This window comes from Malaclemys terrapin, chromosome 3 (genome assembly GCF_027887155.1).
Source record: "Malaclemys terrapin pileata isolate rMalTer1 chromosome 3, rMalTer1.hap1, whole genome shotgun sequence".
NCBI classification, from domain to species: Eukaryota; Metazoa; Chordata; order Testudines; family Emydidae; genus Malaclemys; species Malaclemys terrapin.
This window is the reverse complement of record NC_071507.1, coordinates 143,847,084-143,870,155: the sequence shown is the minus strand read 5'-3', so window position 1 is coordinate 143,870,155 and position 23,072 is coordinate 143,847,084. Positions and strand designations below refer to the sequence as shown.

Here is a 23,072-nt window from a genome sequence, read left to right as displayed (position 1 = left end):
TAAATAAATACAATTTTAAAGGCCTCATTTTTCATTTTATGTTCCTTTATTTCTGCTGAGGCAGCATGGATTAGATCCTGAGCAGTAAGTAAAGCTCCTAGTCAAGCAGACAAGTATTTTTGCCCAGAAGTGGTGGTATTTTATTCCCCTCAGTGTTAGCAGCTAGGCTAGTGCTTCAGTGCCTGCCAGCACCAACCCTTATTGCAAAAAGTACACGAAACTGGGAGAATCACTTATAGTCTTTCCCACACTCGCCATTTCACAGCCCAGAAGCGTGGGTTTTTTTTTTTCATGACAGCAGCCGTGTCTGTTTAAGTGTGATTAACACTGACTTGCCAAATCTCTCCCTGGGCCATTTGGGACTTGCACGCGTCCACGCTCCCTGTTTACCCTGATGTGCCTTCACGCGTAGCCTTTTTGTTTATCTGACTAACAAATGAAAGGGAGGGGGTAAACTCCTAAATACTCATTAGTCTAGGACTATAAAAGCCCCTCAGCCTCGGGCTAGCGGGAGAACTGATCTACTTTAGGATCATCATCGGCAGAGCAGTACCACTCCCTCATCGGATCCCGTGCTGTAGCGACGGAGCATGGAGAGCGGACACATCTGCTGCCGCCCTTCACTTCAGGGGTTTAGGTCCCGGAGATGTTCCAAAGGACAACACGGGTATCCGCACTTCCTCCAGCTCAGCGCACCCACCGCGCCTTCCTTCCAGCAGATCAACTGCACTTGTGATCAGAGCCTAGTTTCCCCATGCCTCTTCCACCCATCGCGCTGCGGAAACTGAGCAGCCAGTCTGGGGTTAGGTGAGTGTTCATCTCTATTTAACAGGCTGTTTCCTTGATTCTGCAGGGCCGGGGAATTCTGGAGGCCTTGGATCCCCACCCAAAGAGATGCAGAGAGACAGCTGAGAAGATATCAAAGTGTGGTAAGTGTCTCAGATCTGCCAATAATACTGTTCTGGCAGAGAGATGGAGAGGACCAAACAGGTTTTCTTCTATCTGACACGTTCAGGGTACCGTGCAAGTCTGACTTAAAAAACAAACAAACAAACAAACAAAAAAACCAAAGCAACAAACTATCAATCTCCCAAACAAGGTCTGTTTGGGAAATAATCTGTGCAGCAGTAGTGAAGGGCATTTCTGAGGTTAAATGGCAATGTGTTGTTTAATAAACCAAGAATATTGAATACTGCAGTAAATTAACCTGTACCGTTTGCCAGGTTATATTTAACACCTGTGGAGTATATTTTGTCTCTTCTCTTTTTTTAATTCCTAGCTGTATAGTCCATATGGGATGACAGAAGCCTCAGGAAAACTTACCCAATATACACATCCAGTTAGGTAAGTTGCTATTCAAGGAATAACATCTCTAGTAACCCTCCTGATAATTAGTTTTACAGCTGTCATGATTCTGAAACAGACTTTATGGCCTTTAGTCTCCACCCATATCACCAAATGTATTTGTGGTTGTATGTCCATTAGATGGTCCGAAACCAGTTGAGCAAAGACTCAGTACAGCAACCTTTTCCAGAAATGTGTTGCGCATTATAGCCCCTGTCCAGCAAAGCACTTAAGTACCTGCTTACTTTTAAACAGTGTGAGTAGTTCTATTGATATCAATGAAAGTACTCACATGTTTAAAGGTATGCAGGTGCTTAAGTGCTTTGCTGGATCGTGACCTACCAAAATAGTTTTTAACATTTATCATAGTAATGATATCTTGCATTTATAAAGCTGCTTTTATTCCAGAGGATCCAGATGCATTTTACACTTTTCAAACAGAAACTCTCCTCACCCATCCCCGAGGTGGAACTTGACAGCTGTTTGATAGCACACACCACTAACAGCTCAGGTCAGGAAGTAAAGATTACTATAGCTGAAGCTATAGGGGATCTATCTGTTGAATGTAATGAGAGCTAGTCATTATGGTATCCAGGCAATTTAGGAAGGTGGAATGTAATTACAGAAATTAATATTTTAGGTAGGACACAAAGTGCTCACAAATTTAGGCTCCGATTCTGTACACACTTGAGTAATTGTATTGACCTTGGTGGGACTACTTGCATGCAAGCATGTGTGAGAGTCTCTGCAGGATTGTGGCTTTACATGCTAAAAGTGAACAGGAAATGTGATATTGACTATTTGAGTGAAAAAGAGATGTTGTTCAGAAGAAAGATGTAGCCTAGTATAATTTGTTATTTACAACTGACTTAGAAAGTATTTTTAAATAAGTAAATAAACCTCCTCTTATATCTTTAATTTGTTTCTGTTATGGATGATATGTAACCAGTGTTCATGAATCATTGCACAGGGAAATATATAAAATGGTGCTGGTGACAAAGTGGTTAGTGTCCATTTATCTTTGGAAACTTGTCTCATTTTCTTTGCTTTTTAAATTCACCTCCCATTTTTGCTTGCAATTTATTGTTGTGATTAGTTGATAGTGTAAATCATATTAGTTGGACGTCAGTGCCAATAAGGTAGAAAAAAGTCTAATTGTCATCACTGGTCATCAACATAATCTGTGGGCATAATATGGGCAGGCGGTCAGTTTTAAAAACTAGATGCACCGGATACGAGTTGCATGTAGTCCACAGTGGGAAGAAAATATAGGTTTTGGTTTCATCCTGAGAAATTACTCTTGCTCTGAATGCTTTCTTTCAATCTCAGGATTCACGTTAGTTTTTGATGCTACATTTTGTATGGTAGTATATTTGAGGCTTCTACTGGATCTGTATTTTTGACAGGTATTTTGAAATTTAAAATTTATCAGATATTCAGATAAAAGAGAAACCTTTTCTAGTGCTGACTCAGCAAGTGATACTTGGTAGGTTGGGGGGAAGAGTTGGTGTCTATTAGAAACACAGAAGACTTTCCTGGCCCCGGAGGCTGACCAACAAACACAAAGGATAATATCTAACAATAATAGATACACAAAACATTGTATATTTGTTTCAGACTATTTTGGCCCAAGTCAAGGTGCTATGATTACTTATATCGAGAAGCTGAAGCACTTCTGAAAAACTTCCCAGTTCAAGCCACAATTTCCTTTTATGAAGACTCAGACAGTGAAGATGACAATGTTGAACTGGAGCAAGATTCGGGAATAGAATCCGATTGCTAACTATATGGAATGCTAATACCACCTCTAAAACTTTTTAATTTAAACTTGATGATGTAAAAATGTATCATAGTATTTTTAAAGATAATTTATTTGAATGTAAGTTATTGGTAATAAAAAAAATTGAAATATTTTGTACATGTTATAGTACATTTGTCTATCTTTTCTAGTCTAAGGATTGTTTTTGCTTTTAGGGGAGAAAAGGTACACATTTGAATTTCTTAAAACAGCTGAATAATTTATTATTCTCATGAAGCCTGACATTTAATATATTAAAGTTAAAAAAAAAAAATCTAGCTCCTGGACTTTGTAGTCCGTAACTGACACATTCCCAAATTGCAATTTTGAAACAAGTTGCCTGATTATTTCTTCCTTTACACCAGTTTTATGATGATGTGACTCTATTGATTTCACTAGAGTAAAAATGGTGCAACTGTGTGGAAAAACAGGCCCAATAGAGTGGCTACGTAATGAAAGTTTTCTTTATAGCTTAGGTGAAGCATTTCAAGTAATTAATCTGGAACAAATATTCTTAGCCCTGGTCTACACTGGAGGTGGGGTGGGGGAGGGATCGATCCACATTATGCAACTTCAGCTATATGAATAACGTAGCTGAAGTCGACATACTTAGATCGACGTGTCTAGACTAGGTGCAATAAATTGATCCCATTGGATCAATTGCTGCCCTCCAATCTGGTGAGTAGAATAGACCTAACCTTAGATCATACACTCACTGATGAAATTAAGTGCCCGTGGCGGCTCTATGTATTTTGCCGCCCCAAGCACGGCAGTCAGGCAGCCTTTGGTGGCATGCCTGCGGGAGGTCCGCCGGTCCCGCGCCTTCGGCATACCCGCCGCCAAAACCGCGGGACCGGCGGACCTCCTGCAGGCAGCAGCCGAAAGCCCTCACGGCGACCGGCAGGCCGCCCCCCGCGGCTTGCTGCCCCAGGCATGTGCCTGGAGCCACCCCTGTGAAGTGCATACATGTGCATGGAAACAAACAGTTTAAAAAAAAAAAGACAAACAACATAATTTTTTCAGTGTAAATATGGGGAACCAAATTCTGCTCTCAGTCACACCTATGAAACTGGGGACAGAATTTAGGCTTGCGAACTGAATCATAATCTCAGATACATGGGCTTATATTGCTGGATATAGTATAAAAATAGTTACCGATCATCCATGTAAACCAGACAACAGCACGAAGTAAGGAGCAAAATTGTGTTCTTACTAATGGGGTTTCACTGCTACACCTACAAGTAGAATTTGGCCTGACATACAGTAATACATGCCTGCAAATGTGAAGACAGCTGTAAATTAATATAATATATAGCCAAATAACCATTTGGGGTCCAAGTCTGCCACCCGCACTCATGAGTAGTTCTGTGCTCAGTAAGTATTCCCCCTGAAATTACTCTGAGTAAGGCACAACACAGTGCAATGATAGTAGAATCAGACACTTGTTTTAAAAAAAAAAATAATTTTTTTTAATCAACTGGTCCATTCTCTCCATTTCAAAACCTTCAACATGTGACCTGGCTGTGTTTGCCTGAATTTGCAAGAGAACCTGAAACAATAAATATGAGATCTGACCTACTCGGTTGATTTCAGTGTGTGTTAATTCAGATGTCAATGATGATATTTCATACCTCAACATTAACAACTGTACTGTTCATCTAAGCACGTAAGAAAGGAGTATTCTATAAGACAAGATTGCATAGCTCTTCCTTACTGACTGCTCACTGTCGTGCTGAAGTTGGGTGTGATTGGTTTAATTTTCTTTCAAGAGTTTGGGAAACTGTCAAGCCTATTAGCAGACACCCTGTTCTTTCTATGTTTTATACTGTACCTCAAGGTCACTTGAAAAGTTACAATGCCTAATTGTGGACCTTAAATTTGATTTGAGGCAGAATGTCTTTGCATCATGCTCAGGTTTTCTCTCTCGTCCAGATCAATGCAAATAGCTCTTTTCTTCTACCTCTTAAGGGTATACAAGCTTAGCTTTCTTATGACATTTCACTCATGATAATATTTTAATAATAACAATATTGTACACTTATAGGGCACTTCCAATCTGAGGATTTCAAGCACTTTACAAACAGTAATGCATTAAACCTCAAAATACTCTTTGGAGACCATATCCATGGCCCATTCCAGGGAGGGGTAGGAGGTCTTGGCCACTTTTAGCCGATTCTGGGGGCTGTTTTAGAAGGGCCGGGGGTGGGGCCATCTGAGTCAGGGGTGTCCCGACAAAAAAGTAACCAGTGGAACGGCGCACCAAGCAGGGCCGGCTCCAGGCACCAGCCGACCAAGCACGTGCTTGGGACAGTACCTGATAAGGGGCGGCCAATCTTGGGGGTGGCGGGGGGGCACTCAGTTTTTTTTTTTTTTTTGGATTCGGTTGGGCGGCGCTGGGGGTGGGGTGGGTTGTTTTTGTTTTGGTGACTGGGGGCGCTGGGGGGGGGATTCAGCATCGGCGCTCTGCGGGGGTGTGTGTGGCAGCGTGGTGGGGCGCTCTGCGGGGGGGGGTGTTTGGCAGCGCGGCTCGGCGGTGGGGGTGTTTGGTGGCGTGGCGCTCGGCGGGCGGGTTCGGCAGTGGGACTTGGAGGTGGGGGTGTTTGGCGGCGTGGCACTTGGTGGGAGGTGCGTGTGTGGTGGCAGGTGGGTTCGGCGGCGCGGCACTCGGCGGGCAGGTTCGGCAGCGGGGCTCGGCGGTAGGGATGTTTGGCGGTGCTCAGCGGGAGGTGTGTGTGGCGGCGGGCGGGGTTTGGCAGCTCAGCGGGTGGGTTCAGCAGCGCGGCTCGGCGGTGGGGGTGTTCAGCGGCATGGCACTCCACCGAGATGGCGGTGAAGTGCTGAGGGTGTGTGTTATGGTGGCGCTATGGAGGGTGGCACTCTTTTTTTTTGCTTGGGGCAGCAAAAAAGTTAGAGCCGGCCCTGGCACCAAGGCCCAGTGCCAGGGTGAAAGGCGGATCAAGGCACATGCCAATGGGGTAGGGGGGCAGGTGTGCGGCCCCAGTGCAGCAACCGCAGCAGGGTGGAACGTGCAAGTTGTGCCCCAGGACACAGCGCGGCGGGGGAGGAGAAGGTCTCGCGGGGTTGGGGGGGGAGTAGTAACGTCAGCACCGGCCCCCATTTGCAGCCGGTTCGCGGGTTTGTTTTGCGCGGCTCCGGCCCCACCTGAGGGTGGCGCGCGCGGCTCTGGAAGGGGGCGGGGTCGCTCCCCAGGCTGCTGGGCGGACTCCGCCCCCCGCGCCTGCGCAGTCCCCTCGCGGCCAGGCCGAGCCCGGAAGCGCGCGGGGGGTGAGCGCGCCGCGCGGCCGCGGAGCGGAGCAGGATGCTGAACGTCCCGGCGCAGGCCTTCCCCGCGTCCGGCTCCCAGCAGCGGGCGGCCGCGGGGGGGCGCAGCAAGGTAGGGGCCGGGCAGGCAGGGGGGCTGGCCCCGTCTTTCCCGGCGGTGGCGGGGGGCTGCCTGTTCCGGGGCTGCCGTCCGGCTGCGAAGCCTGGGCAGTGCCGCCGCAGGCGGGTGTCGCTCGGCTCTGCCCGGGGCCGGTGAAGCACCGCGGGGGCCCCACAGCAGCCGGGCAGGGACCAGCCAAGGGGCGCCGAGACGCTGTGTGCGCTCGAGCTGGGCCCGGAGTAGTGGGCAGGCGGGGGTTGTCACCCCGGGGGCTGGGAGGCAGCCCGGGGCTGCTCTCCTGCCTCGTGTTTGGAACCAGTTGCGTCCTCACACCGATACCCTGGGGATCGGGCACGTCTCGCCTGTTCACACGCTTCACTTGCGTATAGTGGGGAAAACATGCGGAGTGCGGATCAGTTCCTTTCAATGCGAAGAGACAGAGCTGTAGTGCAGGGTTAGTGTCAGGGACTGGCAAGAACAGCTCCAGAATTTCCAAAAGGAAAGTGGCACTTATGGGTGTGCAGCAAGGAAAACCTCTGCTTAATGAAACGTGGTATAATTGGTCTATGGGACTCATTGCCACATTCCATGAGTATAGCAGGATTTGGCATCTTTATATATAACGAAGACAGTCCACAATTACACTGTTGTATTTTTAATAATTTTATAAGGTTAAAGGATCTATCTCCGTGTGTTTCAGGGCCGAAGCTAAGGAAGACACTTGCCCTATGGGCTGACTTTTATAATTGTCCATTTGAAGGTTCTTGCACTTTCCTTTGAAGCATCTGGTACTGGCTACTGTCAGAGATAGAATGCAGGACTAGATAGATTGCCAGTCTGATGGCAAGTCCGGTGTTAACCATAACCCATCTGTATTATTTCCTGTTAATTTTCTTTATTAAATCTAAACTTACATGTAGTATTTATCAATGTATATGCTATAAAATTATCTTCTGGAATTTCCTGACTTAATTTTTTTACTTTAATGTTGCGTTAATGCTTTTTTTCTTGTTTAATTTTATGTAGTTGACAAGTATTGGGGGAACCGTTGTGCTGGGTGCTGTACGAACATTCAAGAACATGCATTCACTGTTCTTAGGAGCTTATGCTTGCTTGTTGCATTTTTGTTTCAAGTTTGTTACACTCTAATAATAGCAAAGTGGTAGGAAGGACATGGGTGGCAGCGATAAGATCAGATTGCTACATAGGTATCTGCACAGCCTTATGGTTCCAGATAATCTGTATGTCTCTTTAGAGAAAGAGGACAGTTACCAGTTCCTTGTTAGACTTTCTAGGTTATTTCAGTATTTATAAAGCATAGCTCTTCCGCTGATGTTAACTTCACATTTTGCAGTTCAAACTCTACATGAGGATGTTTATATCCAATAAAACTCTTCTGTTTAGGTTCCTAAATAAGTTGGGCCTGGCTTTCAAAAGCCCTGTTGGCTCCTGTTGGCTTCAATAGGAGCAGGATGTGTTCAGTGTTTTTAAAATAAGGCTCAATTTATTTAGGAGTCTAACTTATAGGCATCTGCTGTGTGAAAATTTTGACCATGTCAAATTTAAATTCTGATTCCCTATGCAATATTCTCCAGTCCTCTCTTTTTCTTCATCTTCTCTTATGTACACTCACGTGCTTTTTCACTTCTTTTGCCATATGTAAGGCTTGAAAATGTGATCATTGGTTTAAACCTGCTAGGCACAGATTAGCATTAAAGGTGTTAAAGATCAATGCCCAGGTGAGATGCCATCCTCACCTCCAGCTTTTGGGAAAGGGAAGGTCCTGATAGGATGGTATCCCTGGATCTTGCTTGGGGATTTTGGTTTTCTTTTCGGTCAGTCAATGACCGGTAAACTTGGAGATGTGTTTTCTTTGGGTGCTTGAATAGAGGAGGAATAGGTGTATCTATCTCTTCTTGAGCTTCCTAGCTGCTATGCAGTTTGGTGGAGATTCCTCTATCTGATGTGAAGGGTGTGTTTGTAATACTCTCTCTCCCTAAATTGTATTCTTGACTCCCTTCTTTCTATGGAGTCTATTTCTTTTGCTATTCATAGACTTCCCAGCCAGCAGCAGAATGAAACTGGTGTGACCGTTCACTACTGCAGTGAAGATTTGGTGTCTGCAGTCCAGTTTTTGTGGACAAATATCCTCCCAGTGGGTGCTAATGTGGGCAAGGAGAGAGTGGAGAATGTCACTTGCCTCAAGTGCGTAGGTAGCTGTCCTAAGTAGTTTTGCTTTGGTCCAGGGGGTTCCCAATAGCAGTAGAGAAAACAAACAAGAGTGTCATCACTCTATCCATACTCTCTTTGTAAAACAAAACAAAGTAGTCTTTTGAATGTGCACTTTTCCAATAAAAGGTATTACCTCACCCACTTTGTCTCACACTTTTCCTTTAGCATTTTACAATGTTAGCATATATTTTACTTTTTAGGTCCCTTTAAAACCAGGCAGAAGTCTTATGGACTGGATTCGACTAACTAAGAGTGGAAAAGACTTAACTGGATTGAAAGGACGATTAATTGAAGTGACTGAAGAAGAGCTTGCTAAACACAGTAAAAAAGATGATTGCTGGATATGTATAAGAGGTGGGTTATTCACACACAAAATACATATAGACAGTGTGTGTGTCATTTCTTCTCATTCATAAGTTGGTAGTTTGGGCATGTTTTACAACTTAGGCCAAATCCACTTTGGGCATAAGTGGATATAGCTCTGTTTAAGTTAAAAGTTAAATTGTTTAAGCCAGGAGTGAAATCTGATTTTTAGTGCACAAATTACAGGGATACCCATTTACCTTATCCTTCTTCTGCCCACTAACCTCCAAATCCATTCTAGATTTTTCCTCAACAGAAGACATTAAAAAGGGGCCTCCAAAACTAGAACTGCAGTCATGGTAAATTCTCATGTTGTCAACTGTGACTTGCAAATTGTGAACCCTGGAAGTTGCTTCTTACAGAGCTAATGCAGGTTGTGTAGCTGAGCTTCTTGGAGGAGGTGTGCAGCTTGAACAGTAGTATCAGAATGCTTTGTGCTTATGAAACTATAAAGCCTCCCTGGCTCTTGACAGGGTGTGGTCAGATATTCCCTTGCTATAACATTGTGATGAAATGGATCACAGAAACCCCCTTTGGGACTGCTACCTGGTGTGTCGAGACTACCTCTGAGCCTGTTTTCCCTGGCACCTTGAGACTTCAGAACCTTTGAGCTAGACATGCTAGCCTGTACAGACACAGACCCAGGTCTGAACCACGTCCCCCCAAAACTACAGGCTTAACTGAAAACAGCTTAAGAAATGTTCCTGTCTCCGACACTCAGGTACCCAGCTCCCAATGGGGTTCAAACCCCAAATAAATCCATTTTACCCTGTATAAAGCTTATACAGGATAAACTCAAATTGTTCGCCCTCTATAACACTGATAAAGAGATATGCACAGCTGTTTGCCCCCACTCCCGGTATTAATACATACTCTGGGTTAATTAATAAGTAAAAATGATTTTATTAAATATAAAAAGTAGAATTTAAGTTGTTCCAAGTAATAACAGGCAGAACAAAGTGAATTACCAAGCAAAATAAAATAAAACATGCAAATCTAATCCTAATACAGTAAGAAAATTATTACAGATGAAATCTCACCCTCACAGATGTCCCAATAAACTTCTTTTACAGACTAGCCTCCTTCTACTCTGAGTCCAGCAATCACTCTCACCCCTGCAGTTACTGTTCTTTGTTCCAGTTTCTTTCAGGTATCCTTTGGGGGTGGGGAGGCTCTCTCTTGAGCCAGCTGAAGACCAAATGGAGGGGTCTCCCAGGGGCTTAAATAGACTCTCTCTTGTGGGTGGAGACCCCCTCCTCTCTCCTATGAAGAATCCAGCTACAAGCTGGAGTTTTGGAGTCACATGGGCAAGTCACATATCCATGCATGACTCAGAACTTTACAGGTGGCAGCCATTGTTCACATGCTACCTTGAACGTCCCAAGTAGACTTCTTATGTGGATTGGAGTCTTCCAGGGTTCCATTGTCCGTTAAGTGTTTCTTAATTGGCACTTGCAAATTCCTTTAAGAAGCTGATCAAATGCCTTACAAAGGCTACTTAAAATCAAACAGGTACACAGCCAATATTCATAACTTCGAATACAAAAATGATACATGCATACAAATAGGATTAAAATATTCAATAGATCATAACCTTTATAGAGATATGTTACATGGCATATGTAGCATAAAACATGTTCCAGTTATGTCATATATACATTCATAAGCATATTTCCATAAAGCATTATGGGGTGCAACGTCACACCCTCCTCCTGAACTTACTGCCGGAGACTTGGACACTGCCCATGGCGGAGGCAGTATAATTAAAATTCCTGTTTGTCTCTGGTCACACTCCCTTTCAGTACCTTTAAACCGTATGATGTCATTCATAGGTGTTCTAGCAAGGTTTGGGGTTCCTGGTGCCTGAGTGCCTGAAAACAGGTTGGGGTGTAGTATTGCTAACAGAATGCAAACAGCAATATCTGTTAAAGTGTAGGTGTCTTGCCATTTAGCCACCAATGCTGTGAGGCGGTGTGCTTCACTTTCCCCTTCCACACAGCAGCGTGGGCCTGTTATACTCTTGCTGCTGTGCTAAGCTTCCAGCCCGTTTACAGGTATAAGCTGAAAAGTTGTCACCATCCCTAGCATGTACAACAGTTTTTTCCATAAATCAGGTATGTCCCACATCTTTAAAGCGTTTACCACTAGTATTAACTCCTTTGTTTTGACACATAGATGAAGTAGTAAAAGACACAAGATTAACAGCAAATTTACGGCGGACAGGCTTTGTTCACACAATTTAGCTTGTTTAGTGTTTATTACATTTTCCAATTCCTTTGTGTACCATGATCGGTGCCCTGATGCAGATTCTTCTGCCTCTTTGGAGAAGGCTTTTGATTTAGGCATGTGTTTGAGGCTTTGCCAAGGAAAGGGTGTACTGCAACCATGCCTGCCCTCGACCCCTCCCTCTGGAATTTCTTTGGGTTGGACCTCACCCCCTTGTGGAGCTTCCCAAGAGCGGAGTGCTTCTTCCCCTAGCCTTGAAGAGACAGTGTTATTTTTTACAAGAGTGGCAGGAATAATGTTCTTTAATGGAGTGCTTTGGATCGGTAAGATCCCATCGGAGACCCCACTCTTTGCCCCCAACAGGTCAGCTGGATGGACTCCCCCTCCAGGAGATCTGACCCCCAGTCTTCCCTTAAAACCTGATCCACAAGAGAGGGGTCTGACATTTTAAATGCAGATTTTTCACCCTCCTCCTGGGAAAGAGCCTCCCTACAAAAGGTAGGCAGACTCTCCTGTCTCCCCTCACCTTCTGTCTGGACTTCCCTTTCTGGGCTCCCCCCTGGGTCAGTATAAATCCAAAAGGGAAGGTGACCCTGGTCCAGCTGTGGGCTCACAGCTACCAGCTATGACAGACCCTTCACTGGCCAGCAAAATCCCCCCCTTTCCCTCAGGTTGGGCTTCCTGCTACAGAGTCCTTGAGGTCTGTTCCCACCACAGTGATTACCAGGACCCCAACTTCCACCTTCGGGATACATGTCCCTATGCACCCCATGGCAGGCCCTGTCCCCTGCTGATCTGCAACTTCCTGGCAGTCAGCAGCTGGGATACCCTCCTGGTTACAAGGTGGAATTCTCCCCTCCCCCAGGCAGATGATTATGAGACAGGAGCTGGCTTTGTCCAGCCCCTCCTGTAGGGACTTGCCTTGAGCCCCGGGGCTACAGGAACTGGTTACAGCCATTCCTGCCCCCAAAGCTGCATCCTTCATTGCTACAGAAGAATTTAAGAGACACCTTCCTATTCCCCCAGCAGTCCATGTGGCCTCATCTCCTTCCCTTCCCTCCCCCCCCTGGGATTTTAGCACAAGATTCCTTCTCACTGCAAACCAACCCTGGGACAGATTCTGCCACATCAGAGAAATCATTCCCCAGTAGAAACAGTGCAAAATTGTGTGCCACTGTTGCAACCGTCAGCTCAGCCTGCAAATAACCGGTTTCCATGTGCACCTTACCTAAAGGTGCAAGGATTTTGTAACCTCCCACCAGTTCTGCCATTTCCCCTGGCAACAAATCCTTCTCTTGGATCAGGTCCCTCCTGACCACAGAAATCTCTGCACCCGTGTCCCTTAAACCAACAAGCATTTTCCCATTAAGTTTAACAGCATGCATATGCTCACTGCTCGGTTGTGTAGAAGCAACCTATACAAATCCTGTGGGGAAAGAGGCAGCAGCCTGACTCTGAGAAGCAGCAGCTTCATGTGTTACCTGCTGCCTGCTCCCACTCAGCAAGGGACACTTATTCCTCAGGTGCTCAGTGGACTTACAATGATAGCACCTCTTGGGCTCCTCTGCTTGTACAGGAGATTTGTGACGAGTAACGGGAATGGGGAGGTGAACGCCCAGCCTCCTTTTTCCCAGGGGTAAAACAGTAATTGTGCTTTCCACCAACCCTGAACCCCTCTGACAGTGGTTTATGTTTAATTGCAGCTTGTGACCGCTCGAAAGAGTCTGCAAACTCAGCTAATTCTCCCGCTGCATTCACCTTTTTGTCCCACAAATGCTGTTTTACGTCATCACTGCACATATTCAGGAATTGTTCCTGAGTAACCAAATCTCACATTCTTTCAAAGCTTGTAATGACTTTTCGCCTCACCCACTTATCTAACAAGTCTCTCATTTCATTTACATAAGCCACATTACTCAATCCAGATCCCCTTTTAAGACTCCTGAATTTAGGTTTCAGGTGTAATCTGAAACTGTTTCAAAATCAGTTCCTTAAATTTACCATAGTTTTTGAAGCATCATTAATAGGCATCTTATTGAATATGTCCAGAGCTCTTCCAGTCAATTTTGCTATCCAGGTGGTCATCTTTTGATCTTCAGGGATAGCATGGAGGGTGCACAGTCTCTCAAAGGTGATGAAATAATCAGCAATATCGCTGGATTCATCAGACTGTGGACATAGTCACTCCCGTTTTTGGGGAAGTAGAGCCAGCTGCTGGAGGGTTTTGTCTCTTCCACTCCATAACAGCCAGTTCATGCTTCTGGGCCTCAATCTGGGCCTATATTTCTCTGTCTTTTAACTCCAGGGCTCTTTTGTCCCTGGCTGCCTCTGCTTCCATAGCCCTTCTGTGCGCAGTTTCCTCTGCTTTTTTGAGCTTCAATTGGAACTCAAAAAGAAGAACAGGAGTACTTGTGGCACCTTAGAGACTAACAAATTTATTAGAGCATAAGCTTTCGTGGACTACAGCCCACTTCTTCGGATGCATCCGAAGAAGTGGGCTGTAGTCCACGAAAGCTTATGCTCTAATAAATTTGTTAGTCTCTAAGGTGCCACAAGTACTCCTGTTCTTCTTTTTGCGGATACAGACTAACACGGCTGTTACTCTGAAAATTGGAACTCATGCTCCTTTGCCTTCTCTTCTGCTTCCCGTTTGGCCAGCTCTAGTTTAGTAGCTGCCTCGCTGGTAGTCATTTTCCAGCTCTCTTGTGCTGGGCCACACCCCTCTGCTGTTCACTGAAACTGAAATGCACTCAGCTCAGGGGCTTCTAGTTAACAGAGGCTTGCCCAGCATTCAGCCTTTCTGGGCAATTTGCAACTTGTGCAGTTCTAGCTTCTTCTGATCTTCACTCTTACTTATTTTGCTTACTTTTCTGTCCCTATTTCCCTTACCTGAAATAAGCAAACAGAAAATAACAAACCAGTAACCACTTTGTTCTCCAGCCACCATGCACAAAATTCACTTAAAATCACTATCAGTATCTCAAAGCAATCAGCTGTGCACAGACCCTGCTCGACTATGCCACTGTGGCGGGTTGGATCACAGAAACCCCTTGAAAACTGCCAACTGATGTGCTGGGACTACCTCTGAGCCTGTTTTCCCTGGCAGCTTGAGACTTCGGTACCCTACCTGGTTGGAGCCAGACATGCTAGCCTGCTACAAACACAGACCCAGATCTGAACCACGTCCCCCAAAAACTGCAGGCTTAACTGAAAACAGCTTAAGAAGTGTTCCTGTCTCCAACACTCAGGTACCCAGCTCCCGATGAGGTCCAACCCCAATTAAATCCATTTTACCCTGTATAAAGTTTATACAGGATAAACTCATAAATTGTTCACCCTCTATAACACTGATAAAGAGATATGCACAGCTGTTTTCCCCTCCCCCCGTATGGAGGGGTCTCCCTGGGGCTTAAATAGACTTTCTCTTGTGGGTGGAGACCCCCCCCCCCCCCCTCCTGTGAAGAATCCAGCTGCAAGTCTGGAGTCACATGGGCAAGTCACATGTCCATGCATGACTCAGAATTTTACAGGTGGCAGCCATTGTTCACATGCTACCTTGAACATCCCAAGCAGACTTCTTATGTGGATTGGAGTCTTCCAGGGTTCCATTGTCCGTTAAGTGTTTCTTGATTGGGCACTTAACTTGCAAATTCCCTTCTTAAGAAGCTGACCAAATGCCTTACTAAGGCTACTTAAAAATCAAACAAGTATACAGACAATATCCATAACTTTGAATACAAAAATGATACATGCATACAAATAGGATGAATATATTCAGTAGATCATAACCTTTACAGAGATATATTACATGGCATATGTAGTATAAAACATATTCCAGTTATGTTATATATACATTCATAAGCATATTTCCATAAAGCATTATAGGGTGCAACATCACAAACATATTAGTGAGATTTAGTTTGTGTTTTCTTTCAACTCCGTCATCCTGGTGAGGTGAGACCATGTCCCTTCCAAGGTCAGTCTATGCTAGCTGGTCTCTTGAATGTTGGAGTGTTTGTCACTATATTTTGGAATACCCCACTTGGTGGGTGTTTCGTATGGAAATCTTTTTCTCCACCCTTGCTTCCCTCTAAAGCACTCACACAGAGCTGAGCATATTTTAGTCCTGTCATATATTTGTATATTAAAATGACAGAATGCAGTTTCTTACATGGGATCAAACTAAAACCAATATGAAACAGCAAGATCAATATAAAAAAGTTGGCAAAAGTATGAAAGTCAAAATGCTGACATGCAGACAATCTTTACCCTGTCAGAGTTCAAAAAATACTAACAGATGGAGGAGCTTTAGTAATAACTTTTAATATTATTGTCTTTAAATTTTTTTTGACTTACATGATTTTCTAAGGGCTCAGGGCTTTAGCTATGGGGGAGCGCTGGGATTTAAACCAGTGCCCCCCCGTAGCCCCAGCGCCCCCTGTGGGGCTGAAGCCAGGAATGGAGCCTCAGGGCTGAAGCCCTAAGCCCCAGTGCTCCCCACGATGCTCCCAAGGGTCAGAAGCCCCGAGGCCCCCCTGCCCCCGGTGGCTGAAGCTCTGAGCCCCCGAGGCAGTACAGTATTTGCTGGGTTGGTGTTTTGGTTTTGTTTTGTCTCCACTGCTGCCTGATTGATTATTTTCAGGTCCACATGGTTAAGGCAGTGATTTAGTCATGGGTATTTTTAGTAAAAGTCATCGACAGGTCACGGGCAATAAACAAAAATTCACGGCCCGTGACCTGTCCATGACTTTTACTATACAGTATACCCCTGACTAAATCTTAACTGGGTGGGGGGGGGGCACTGCTATGGAGGATCAGGGGGCCGCTGCTCGGGGGAGGATACGGGGGGGCTGCTGCTTTTGGGGGGAGGGGGAGGACAGGGGCCACCGAGCAGCGGCTGCTCTGGCTGCTCCTGGGGCTGCTCACCTACCGATGCTCCCACGGCCCCCGGGACTGCTGCTCAGTGGTTCCCGGGGCCGGCCGCTGCTCTGTCGGTCCCTGGGGCTAGCTGCCCAGAGCATCCTGAACAGTGGTCGATGCGGCCGGCCCTGGGGCCGCTCCAGCAATGGCCGGTGTGGCTGTCCCTGGGGCCACCTGAGCAGCTCAGGCAGCCCTGGGGTCAGCCACAGCAGCCGCTGCAGAAGTCACGGAGGTTGTAGAAAGTCACAAAATCTGCGACCTCCATGACAGACACGGAGCCCTACACATGGTGTCTGGTTGACTGATAAGTCCGTAACTCTGGTGTTTGGATCTTTGAGGTTCTATTGAATTTGCTTGGCACATTTCACCTGTGTAGCATATTGTACTCAAGGACCATAAAATATTTAAAGTTATGAAGGTCCCTGAAGTTGTAACCACATCTCTAAGTACATGATTTGTAAGAACTTAGTACTAGTACTGTATGTCTCATACACTGTTTTGGGTTTTTCCATATATGGTCATATGGGGCCTAATCAAAGCCCATTGAAGTGAATGGGAGTCTTTCTTTTGTCTTCTGTAGGCCTTGGGTCAGGCTCACGTGCATGAGAAGAGACCATTCCAAGCACAAGTGATGGCAGGAAATAGAATGAAGAACAGAGTGATAGAAGGACACAGAGAAATGGAGGCCTGGAAAGACCATAGGGAGTGGGAGAGGAAAAGAATGACTATGTAGGCTGTGGCAAAAATGTGAAGGGCTTTGAAGCACATTGACTTGATACCGAAGAGGAAGAATGCTAAATAGATTTGGGGAAGGAGTGGGGGGGGGGGGGGAGAAGGGGCGGGGGAAGGCAGGGAGAGGTATCAGTGGAGGAGGGAAGTTGAGAATCTGTGTTATGACAGTAGTGGAATTGTCAATTCAGATGGATTGGGAGGAAAGGCAGATTTTAGTGTTTGATATTGATTGAGATGGAAGTTGGACATGCATGTGCAGAATCTGTTAAGACAAATATGAGATTGAATGGGGGGAGTCAAACTGGGGGCTGAGTGGTGGCTTTGGGAGTCTGTCAAACTGAATATAACAGCAGCATCTAGCTCATAATAATAATGTCCTAATAATCTGTGTTTTCACTGACTAAATGTCCTCCTCGTATGCAGTATTCACTACTGCACACAAGATGGTGTAGTTAGCAAATCCAGCAGAAAAATCATCTTTTATAAACTTGAAAATATCAAGGTGTATGTTCTGCATTTTCATTGTTCACCCATTTCACTTATATCAGTTTTCTTAAGCTTATTGAATTTATAATTTTATCAAACTATCCATAGGCAGCATTCTGTTTTTCTATATCTATTTTATGCAAGAAGCATCCATTATATGCAGATCTCTTGATATATTGTCACTGAAATTTATAGTCAAAGCAAAGTATAAAATACTAAACACTGTGAATAGTAATATGGTTGGTACTTGAGAGAGGGAGCTTCCTCCCCCCCTCCCCCTTAACATATACTGATTTGCACACAGCAGAAGAAATGTAATTTAAGTTAGGAACCAGTAATATGGGCATGTGTATTTAATACTTTATACTATTTTGCTTTTATATATAGCCTTCCATCCAAGGATTGCAAGCCATTTTACACATATTCAATTAATTAAACCTTAGCATCTTCGTAAAGTGAGTATACTCATTCTGTGGGCTTGTCTACACTGGCAGGTTTCTGCGCAGTAAAGCAGTTTTTTGCGCTCAAACTGCAGACGTGTACACACTGCCAAGCCACTTTGTGCACAGAAACTCCTCAGTTGCGGCCCTGCAAAAAAACCACTTGGACGAGAGTCGTAAGGCTATTTGCGCAGAGGCTCCAGCGCTCGTGTGTGAGTGAATGTGAGAGAGAGAGAGATTGCTGTGCAGACAGCCCAGGGAGGGAGGCAGGGGCTGATGTCGGGGTTTCCCCCACCCCCTGCCTCAGGACTGATTGCTTCTTGCCGCTGTCTGAACTTACAAGACAGCCTGCAGACACACTCTCTGTCCCACAAAACACACTGTCTCTCTCCCCCTCTCCATACACACACAGACACACTCCCTGTCACACACACACTCTTCCCCCCACTTCAGTTGTAAAGCAGCTGGCAATGTAGTAGGATGCCCATGGAAGAATGGGAGTGGGAAACCTGCGTCATGTGATGCTGTGCCTTCCCCATAAGGCATTGCAAACCCTTCCCAAACCACTGTGCGGCCAGTTGCGCAGTGGGATAGCTACCACAATGCACTGCTGTCTTTGCTGTTGCAAGAGCTGCTAATGTGGATGCGCTCCAGCGTCACAGGGAGCAATGTGAACACGCAACAGTGTTTTAATTCCAGTGTCTTAATAAAAGTGGTATAACTTGTGGCATAGAAACTTGCCACTGTAGACATATCTTTCAGGTGTAAATCTTGGAAATAAACTTGAGCTAAAAATGGTTCCGTTTTTGAGGATAAGGAGTAGAACAATGTCTCTTGAGAGGATCTACAGCTTTGATGTCTTAGCAGGGAGTGACTGGAAACTTTAAATTTGTTAGGGACCCTAGGGCCTGATTTTCAGAGGTGATCTAGAGTAATAGATGGGAAGGACCTCTAGAAATCAGGCCCTAGGTTGAAAGTTTGCTTATTGGTCTGCTGAAGCTCTACGTAGATTTGAAAGTTACAAGGGTTTAAACAGTGTTCTGTACATGCAAACTAGTGTTTATTGAATAAGAGTTCATTGGCTCTGAGCATGTGTGTGAATGTAAAAGGTGTATTGGAAATGTTTTGGAGGATCCCTTGCCTCACTGAGTGCATGTCATACAGGACTGAGCATTTTATTGTTAAGTAAGTAGCTGCACATACATGAATTTCTTTTGTTTTTGTAATTTTTCCTAATAAAAAATCCTAGTAAATGCCATACATAAAACCTCCATTAAAAAACATTAAGATTGTGAATTGAAGCACTCACAAGTCTGGGTATGGCAAAGTTATGTCTGCATGTATTATAATAGCTTTAATTACATGGTCACATGTAACTTATTTTCTTCAACATTCCTGCTTTATTGTTTGCACAGGTTGAGTGGTGAATTGGGTAATATTTTGTAGTTAAATAAGGCTGTAGTTAAATAAGATTGCGAGGTTATTACATGGGCAGGATGTCATGTTGCTGAGGGCATGAAGAAGGTCAGTTTGTTTCGTTCTTTTAAAGCTTAGAAAAGTTAAATTCTGTGTAAAGGCGTCTTCCAGGCATTCTTCTTAGCTAGGCATATTTTTGGCACAGAACAGATTTAGTCACTTTTAAATCAATATTCTAAAACAGTCATTTGTTGTATCTTGATTTTAAACTTTAGGCCTTAATCCTGCCAAGACTTGAGCAATTGACTAACTTTAAACATGAGAGTAGACCCATTGATTTCAATTGGACAACTCATGCTTAAGTCTTCGCAGGACTGGGATTTTAGGCTGCCTGATATTACTCCATTTAATTAAACAAAATAGCTGTTGTATGACATGTAGCGATATGGAATTTTCCAGTCTGCTTAATTTTAAAATGTTTCTCCTTGTTCATACTCCTCGAGGATTGAAGTATAGTGCAGTAGTATTTCATAATATTCTTTACGCCAAGATCTCTCTGCTGTTTCCCATGACTGAAGAACATTGAAATACTTTAAAATTAAAATTTGTTTTTTCCAAATAAGTTAAAATACACATTTTTAATTAGGGAATTCTTTGCTATGATTTATACCTCCATTCTTTGATGCAGGACTTGTGTATAACGTCACTCCATATATGGAGTATCACCCTGGTGGTGACGATGAGCTAATGCGAGCGGCAGGAACAGATGGCACAGATCTCTTTGATCAGGTAAGAATACTGGAAGTAAATGACACTCACTTTGTTAAAAGGTGTTCTGAAAATTGCACATTTTCTGAGTTTCTTAGGGCATTCGGTGCATGGAGAGGGGGAAAAGAGTTATTAAAACATGTTCAGGATTTGGGTTCCAATATAGTAAAGCCTGACCATTCTTCCATTTCCACTTTGGTGTTTTAGACTATAGAGTTGGAGTAGTTCTCATGGCTAAAGCTCTGAAGAACCACTGAAAATTAAAAATCCTTAGTTTCTCAAATCCTTTTATAGCAGGAAACTTGCTATTGATCTTGTTTATATATCTGACTAATTATCCTCTACTGTGTTCCCACCTTTTTCACTGCATTTAACTTCTTGTCCTTGATTTCAAAGCCCTACATATCTCCTCTAGACTTCTATCATGTTACGCCCCATTTCCTCTTCTCCACCCACAGTGTTGGTCTTGATGCACTGTTTGTCCAGTTGTCCGACAATGGTTTCATGCCTTTTTTTGTACTACTCCTTATCATGGAAACTGTCCCAATTCCGGTCTGATAAATCACTGCCTTTTCTTCATTCATATGACTCCTTAAGATTAACTGCTTCTCTGATGCCCACGAGAATGTAATTCAGCCATGATCATATACATGTACCTAAACTGCATGATCTTAATTGTTGTATATCTTCTTCTTCTTCACCATCCCCTTTCCTGTTCTTTGTTACTCTTACACATCACCTCTAAACTAGTTTTAGCTCTCTGGGGCGGGGGCAGTATTTCCTATTTGTCCTTCAAAATACCTAGCAAACTGACTTGAGTCATGTAAACATAATAAAAATTTACAGTAAATAACTATTCAAAGAATCCAGGAGTAACTTTAAAGACTGCTGAATCCAAATATTTGCAAAGCATGAAATATAGTGTACAAATTACAGTATCTCCTATTTTCCGAGGGTCCGGGAAAGAAAGATGACCAGTTGACTTCCAGTACAAAAGACAATGAAGCAAAATAAACATGTAAAAAAATCAAACTCTGATTAATAAAAGGTCCTTAGATATGTACTAATACCTTTGTGGCCCTGATGCTCCTGCCTGTGTTGATTAATTTAGCACGGGGGTGGGCAAACATTTTGACCCGGGGGCCCCATCTGAGTATGGAAATTATATGGCGGCACATGAATGCTTGCGAAATTGGGGTTGGGGAGCAGGAGGGGGTGAGATCTCCAACTGGGGGTGCAGGCTCTGGGGTGGGGCCAGGAATGAGGAGTTCAAGGTGTTTGAGGGGGCTCCGGGTTGGGGTGCGTGGGGAGGTGAGGGCTCTGGCTTGGGGTGCAGGCTCTGGGGTGGGGTGGGATGAGGGGTTTGGGGTGCAGGAGGGGGCTCTGGGCTGGGACTGAGGGGTTCGAAGGGCAGGAGGGGGCTCCGGGCTGGGGCAGGGGGTTGGGGCGTGGGAGGAGATCAGGGGTGCAGGCTCAGGGAGACGCTTACCTCGAGCAGCTCTGGGAAGCAGCGGCATGTCCCCCCTCCAGCTCCTATGCGGAGGTGCGGCCAGGTTCCCAGCCAATGGGAGTTGCGGGGGTGGCGCTTGGGGCAGGGGCAGTGTGTGGAGCCCCCTGGCTGCCCCTACACATAGGAGCTGGAGAGGGGACATGCCGCTGCTTCTGGGAGCTGTGCAGAGTCATGGCACGTGTGGAGCGGGACAAGCCCCAGACCCCGCTCCCTGGCAGGAGCTCGAGTGCTGGATTGAAACATCTGATGGGCTGGATGTGGCCCATGGGCTGTAGTTTGGTCAACCCTGATGTAGCATCTCAAAATTTAACAAGTGTGTTTGAGTCAACAAAATAAAAACTGACCTTCATTTTCTCAACGTATAGTCTCTCACCTGCAGTCAGAATTATAAATATTCTTAAATATATGAAAACTAATTTTTTCCTCCATGCAGGTTCATCGTTGGGTCAATTATGAATCCATGTTGAAGGAATGCCTTGTTGGAAGAATGGCACTCAAACCTGTTGCTGCTACTACAGGTATATTTTATAAAATGGAATATTTTAGAATCAAATACATTAGAAATTAGATTATTTGAAAGTCTTGGGACACCTGAAACCCTCGGGTTGTTTGAGAGTTGGCCCTCTGAAGTGAGGGAGAAGATTTAGATACCCATATCAGACTTTCCCAAAGCCATCTGTCTATTGATGGAGCTATATTATAAACATAGGCTTATATACATAGTATCCCTCTGTTTAGCTCCAGTTTGTCAGTCACTGGGAAGCAGGCAGTTCAGATAGGTCATCTTCTCTTTTTATCACAAGATGCTACTTTTAATTTCCCCACATCCTGTGTCAGCTCTGCTGAGGTACTCCCTTTGCATAACCTAGAGCAGTTTGTAAAGCCTCAACTCATTTTCATGTGGTATTTCCATTAGATAATGTTTAAAGCCCAAGATGTCAGTTATGGGCTCACACTTCCTAAAATATACTTTTAATTTTATTAAGCAGTTTGAATAAGCTAACTACTTAGGTGGTAGTGTGTTTCCCTAGCTGTGCTTTTTGGAGTTAGTTCAAGCTTTGAGGCTTGTTTGGTCTTTATATGGAAAAACAAATTGGAACTATTACTATTTGTTCTGCTTAACAAATGCTTGCTTACAGAAATCCAAAACTGATCATTATTGCTTTGGATCACTGGATGAGATAAATAAATTGTCTAAAAAAGTGCTGGTGTGGATTTCCAGAGGTTTCAAAGTCTGTTATATTCCTTTTGCCTTCTAGTAATGATCAAGTGGCTAGTAATAGCTTCCTCCCCCCCCACCCCCCACCCCCAAAAAAATATTGCTGAACAACAGGTACTGTTTTTGAGTAGTAAATATGAGAAAAGTAGTATGGAAACAGTGACAGAATTAATATGTAAAACTGATTTTTTTTGTGACTTTTGTTTTTAAGTGGCATTTAATTTACACTTTAAGCA

General features: G+C 44.5%; 2 protein-coding genes across 4 annotated transcripts in view; both read left to right on the top strand.

Moving 5' to 3' along the window:
* Positions 1-590: 590 nt before the first annotated feature.
* RIPPLY2 (ripply transcriptional repressor 2) lies at positions 591-3,127 on the top strand. The gene is made up of 4 exons (XM_054023735.1): positions 591-667; positions 854-929; positions 1,280-1,344; positions 2,962-3,127. Exons 1-4 carry the CDS (start codon positions 591-593, stop codon positions 3,125-3,127), a joined length of 384 nt encoding a protein of 127 aa, XP_053879710.1.
* Positions 3,128-6,404: 3,277 nt separating this feature from the next.
* Positions 6,405-23,072, top strand: part of LOC128834901 (cytochrome b5 reductase 4) — a 71,301-nt gene continuing 54,633 nt past the window's right edge. For all 3 annotated transcript variants that reach the window (XM_054024079.1, XM_054024080.1, XM_054024078.1), the window contains exons 1-4: positions 6,405-6,536; positions 8,957-9,110; positions 20,028-20,128; positions 22,051-22,135. In XM_054024079.1, the coding sequence (XP_053880054.1) occupies positions 6,462-6,536; positions 8,957-9,110; positions 20,028-20,128; positions 22,051-22,135 (415 nt within the window). In that variant the 5' untranslated portion in view covers positions 6,405-6,461. The remainder of the gene's footprint in view (positions 6,537-8,956; positions 9,111-20,027; positions 20,129-22,050; positions 22,136-23,072) is intronic.

Excerpts from the sequence above, each read along its gene's own strand:
- RIPPLY2 (XM_054023735.1), top strand. The coding sequence starts at position 591 with ATGGAGAGCGGACACATCTGCTGCCGCCCTTCACTTCAGGGGTTTAGG. Across the intron at positions 930-1,279 it reads TGAGAAGATATCAAAGTGTG|CTGTATAGTCCATATGGGAT; the intron begins GTAAGTGTCTCA and ends TTTAATTCCTAG. Across the intron at positions 1,345-2,961 it reads CAATATACACATCCAGTTAG|ACTATTTTGGCCCAAGTCAA; the intron begins GTAAGTTGCTAT and ends TATTTGTTTCAG.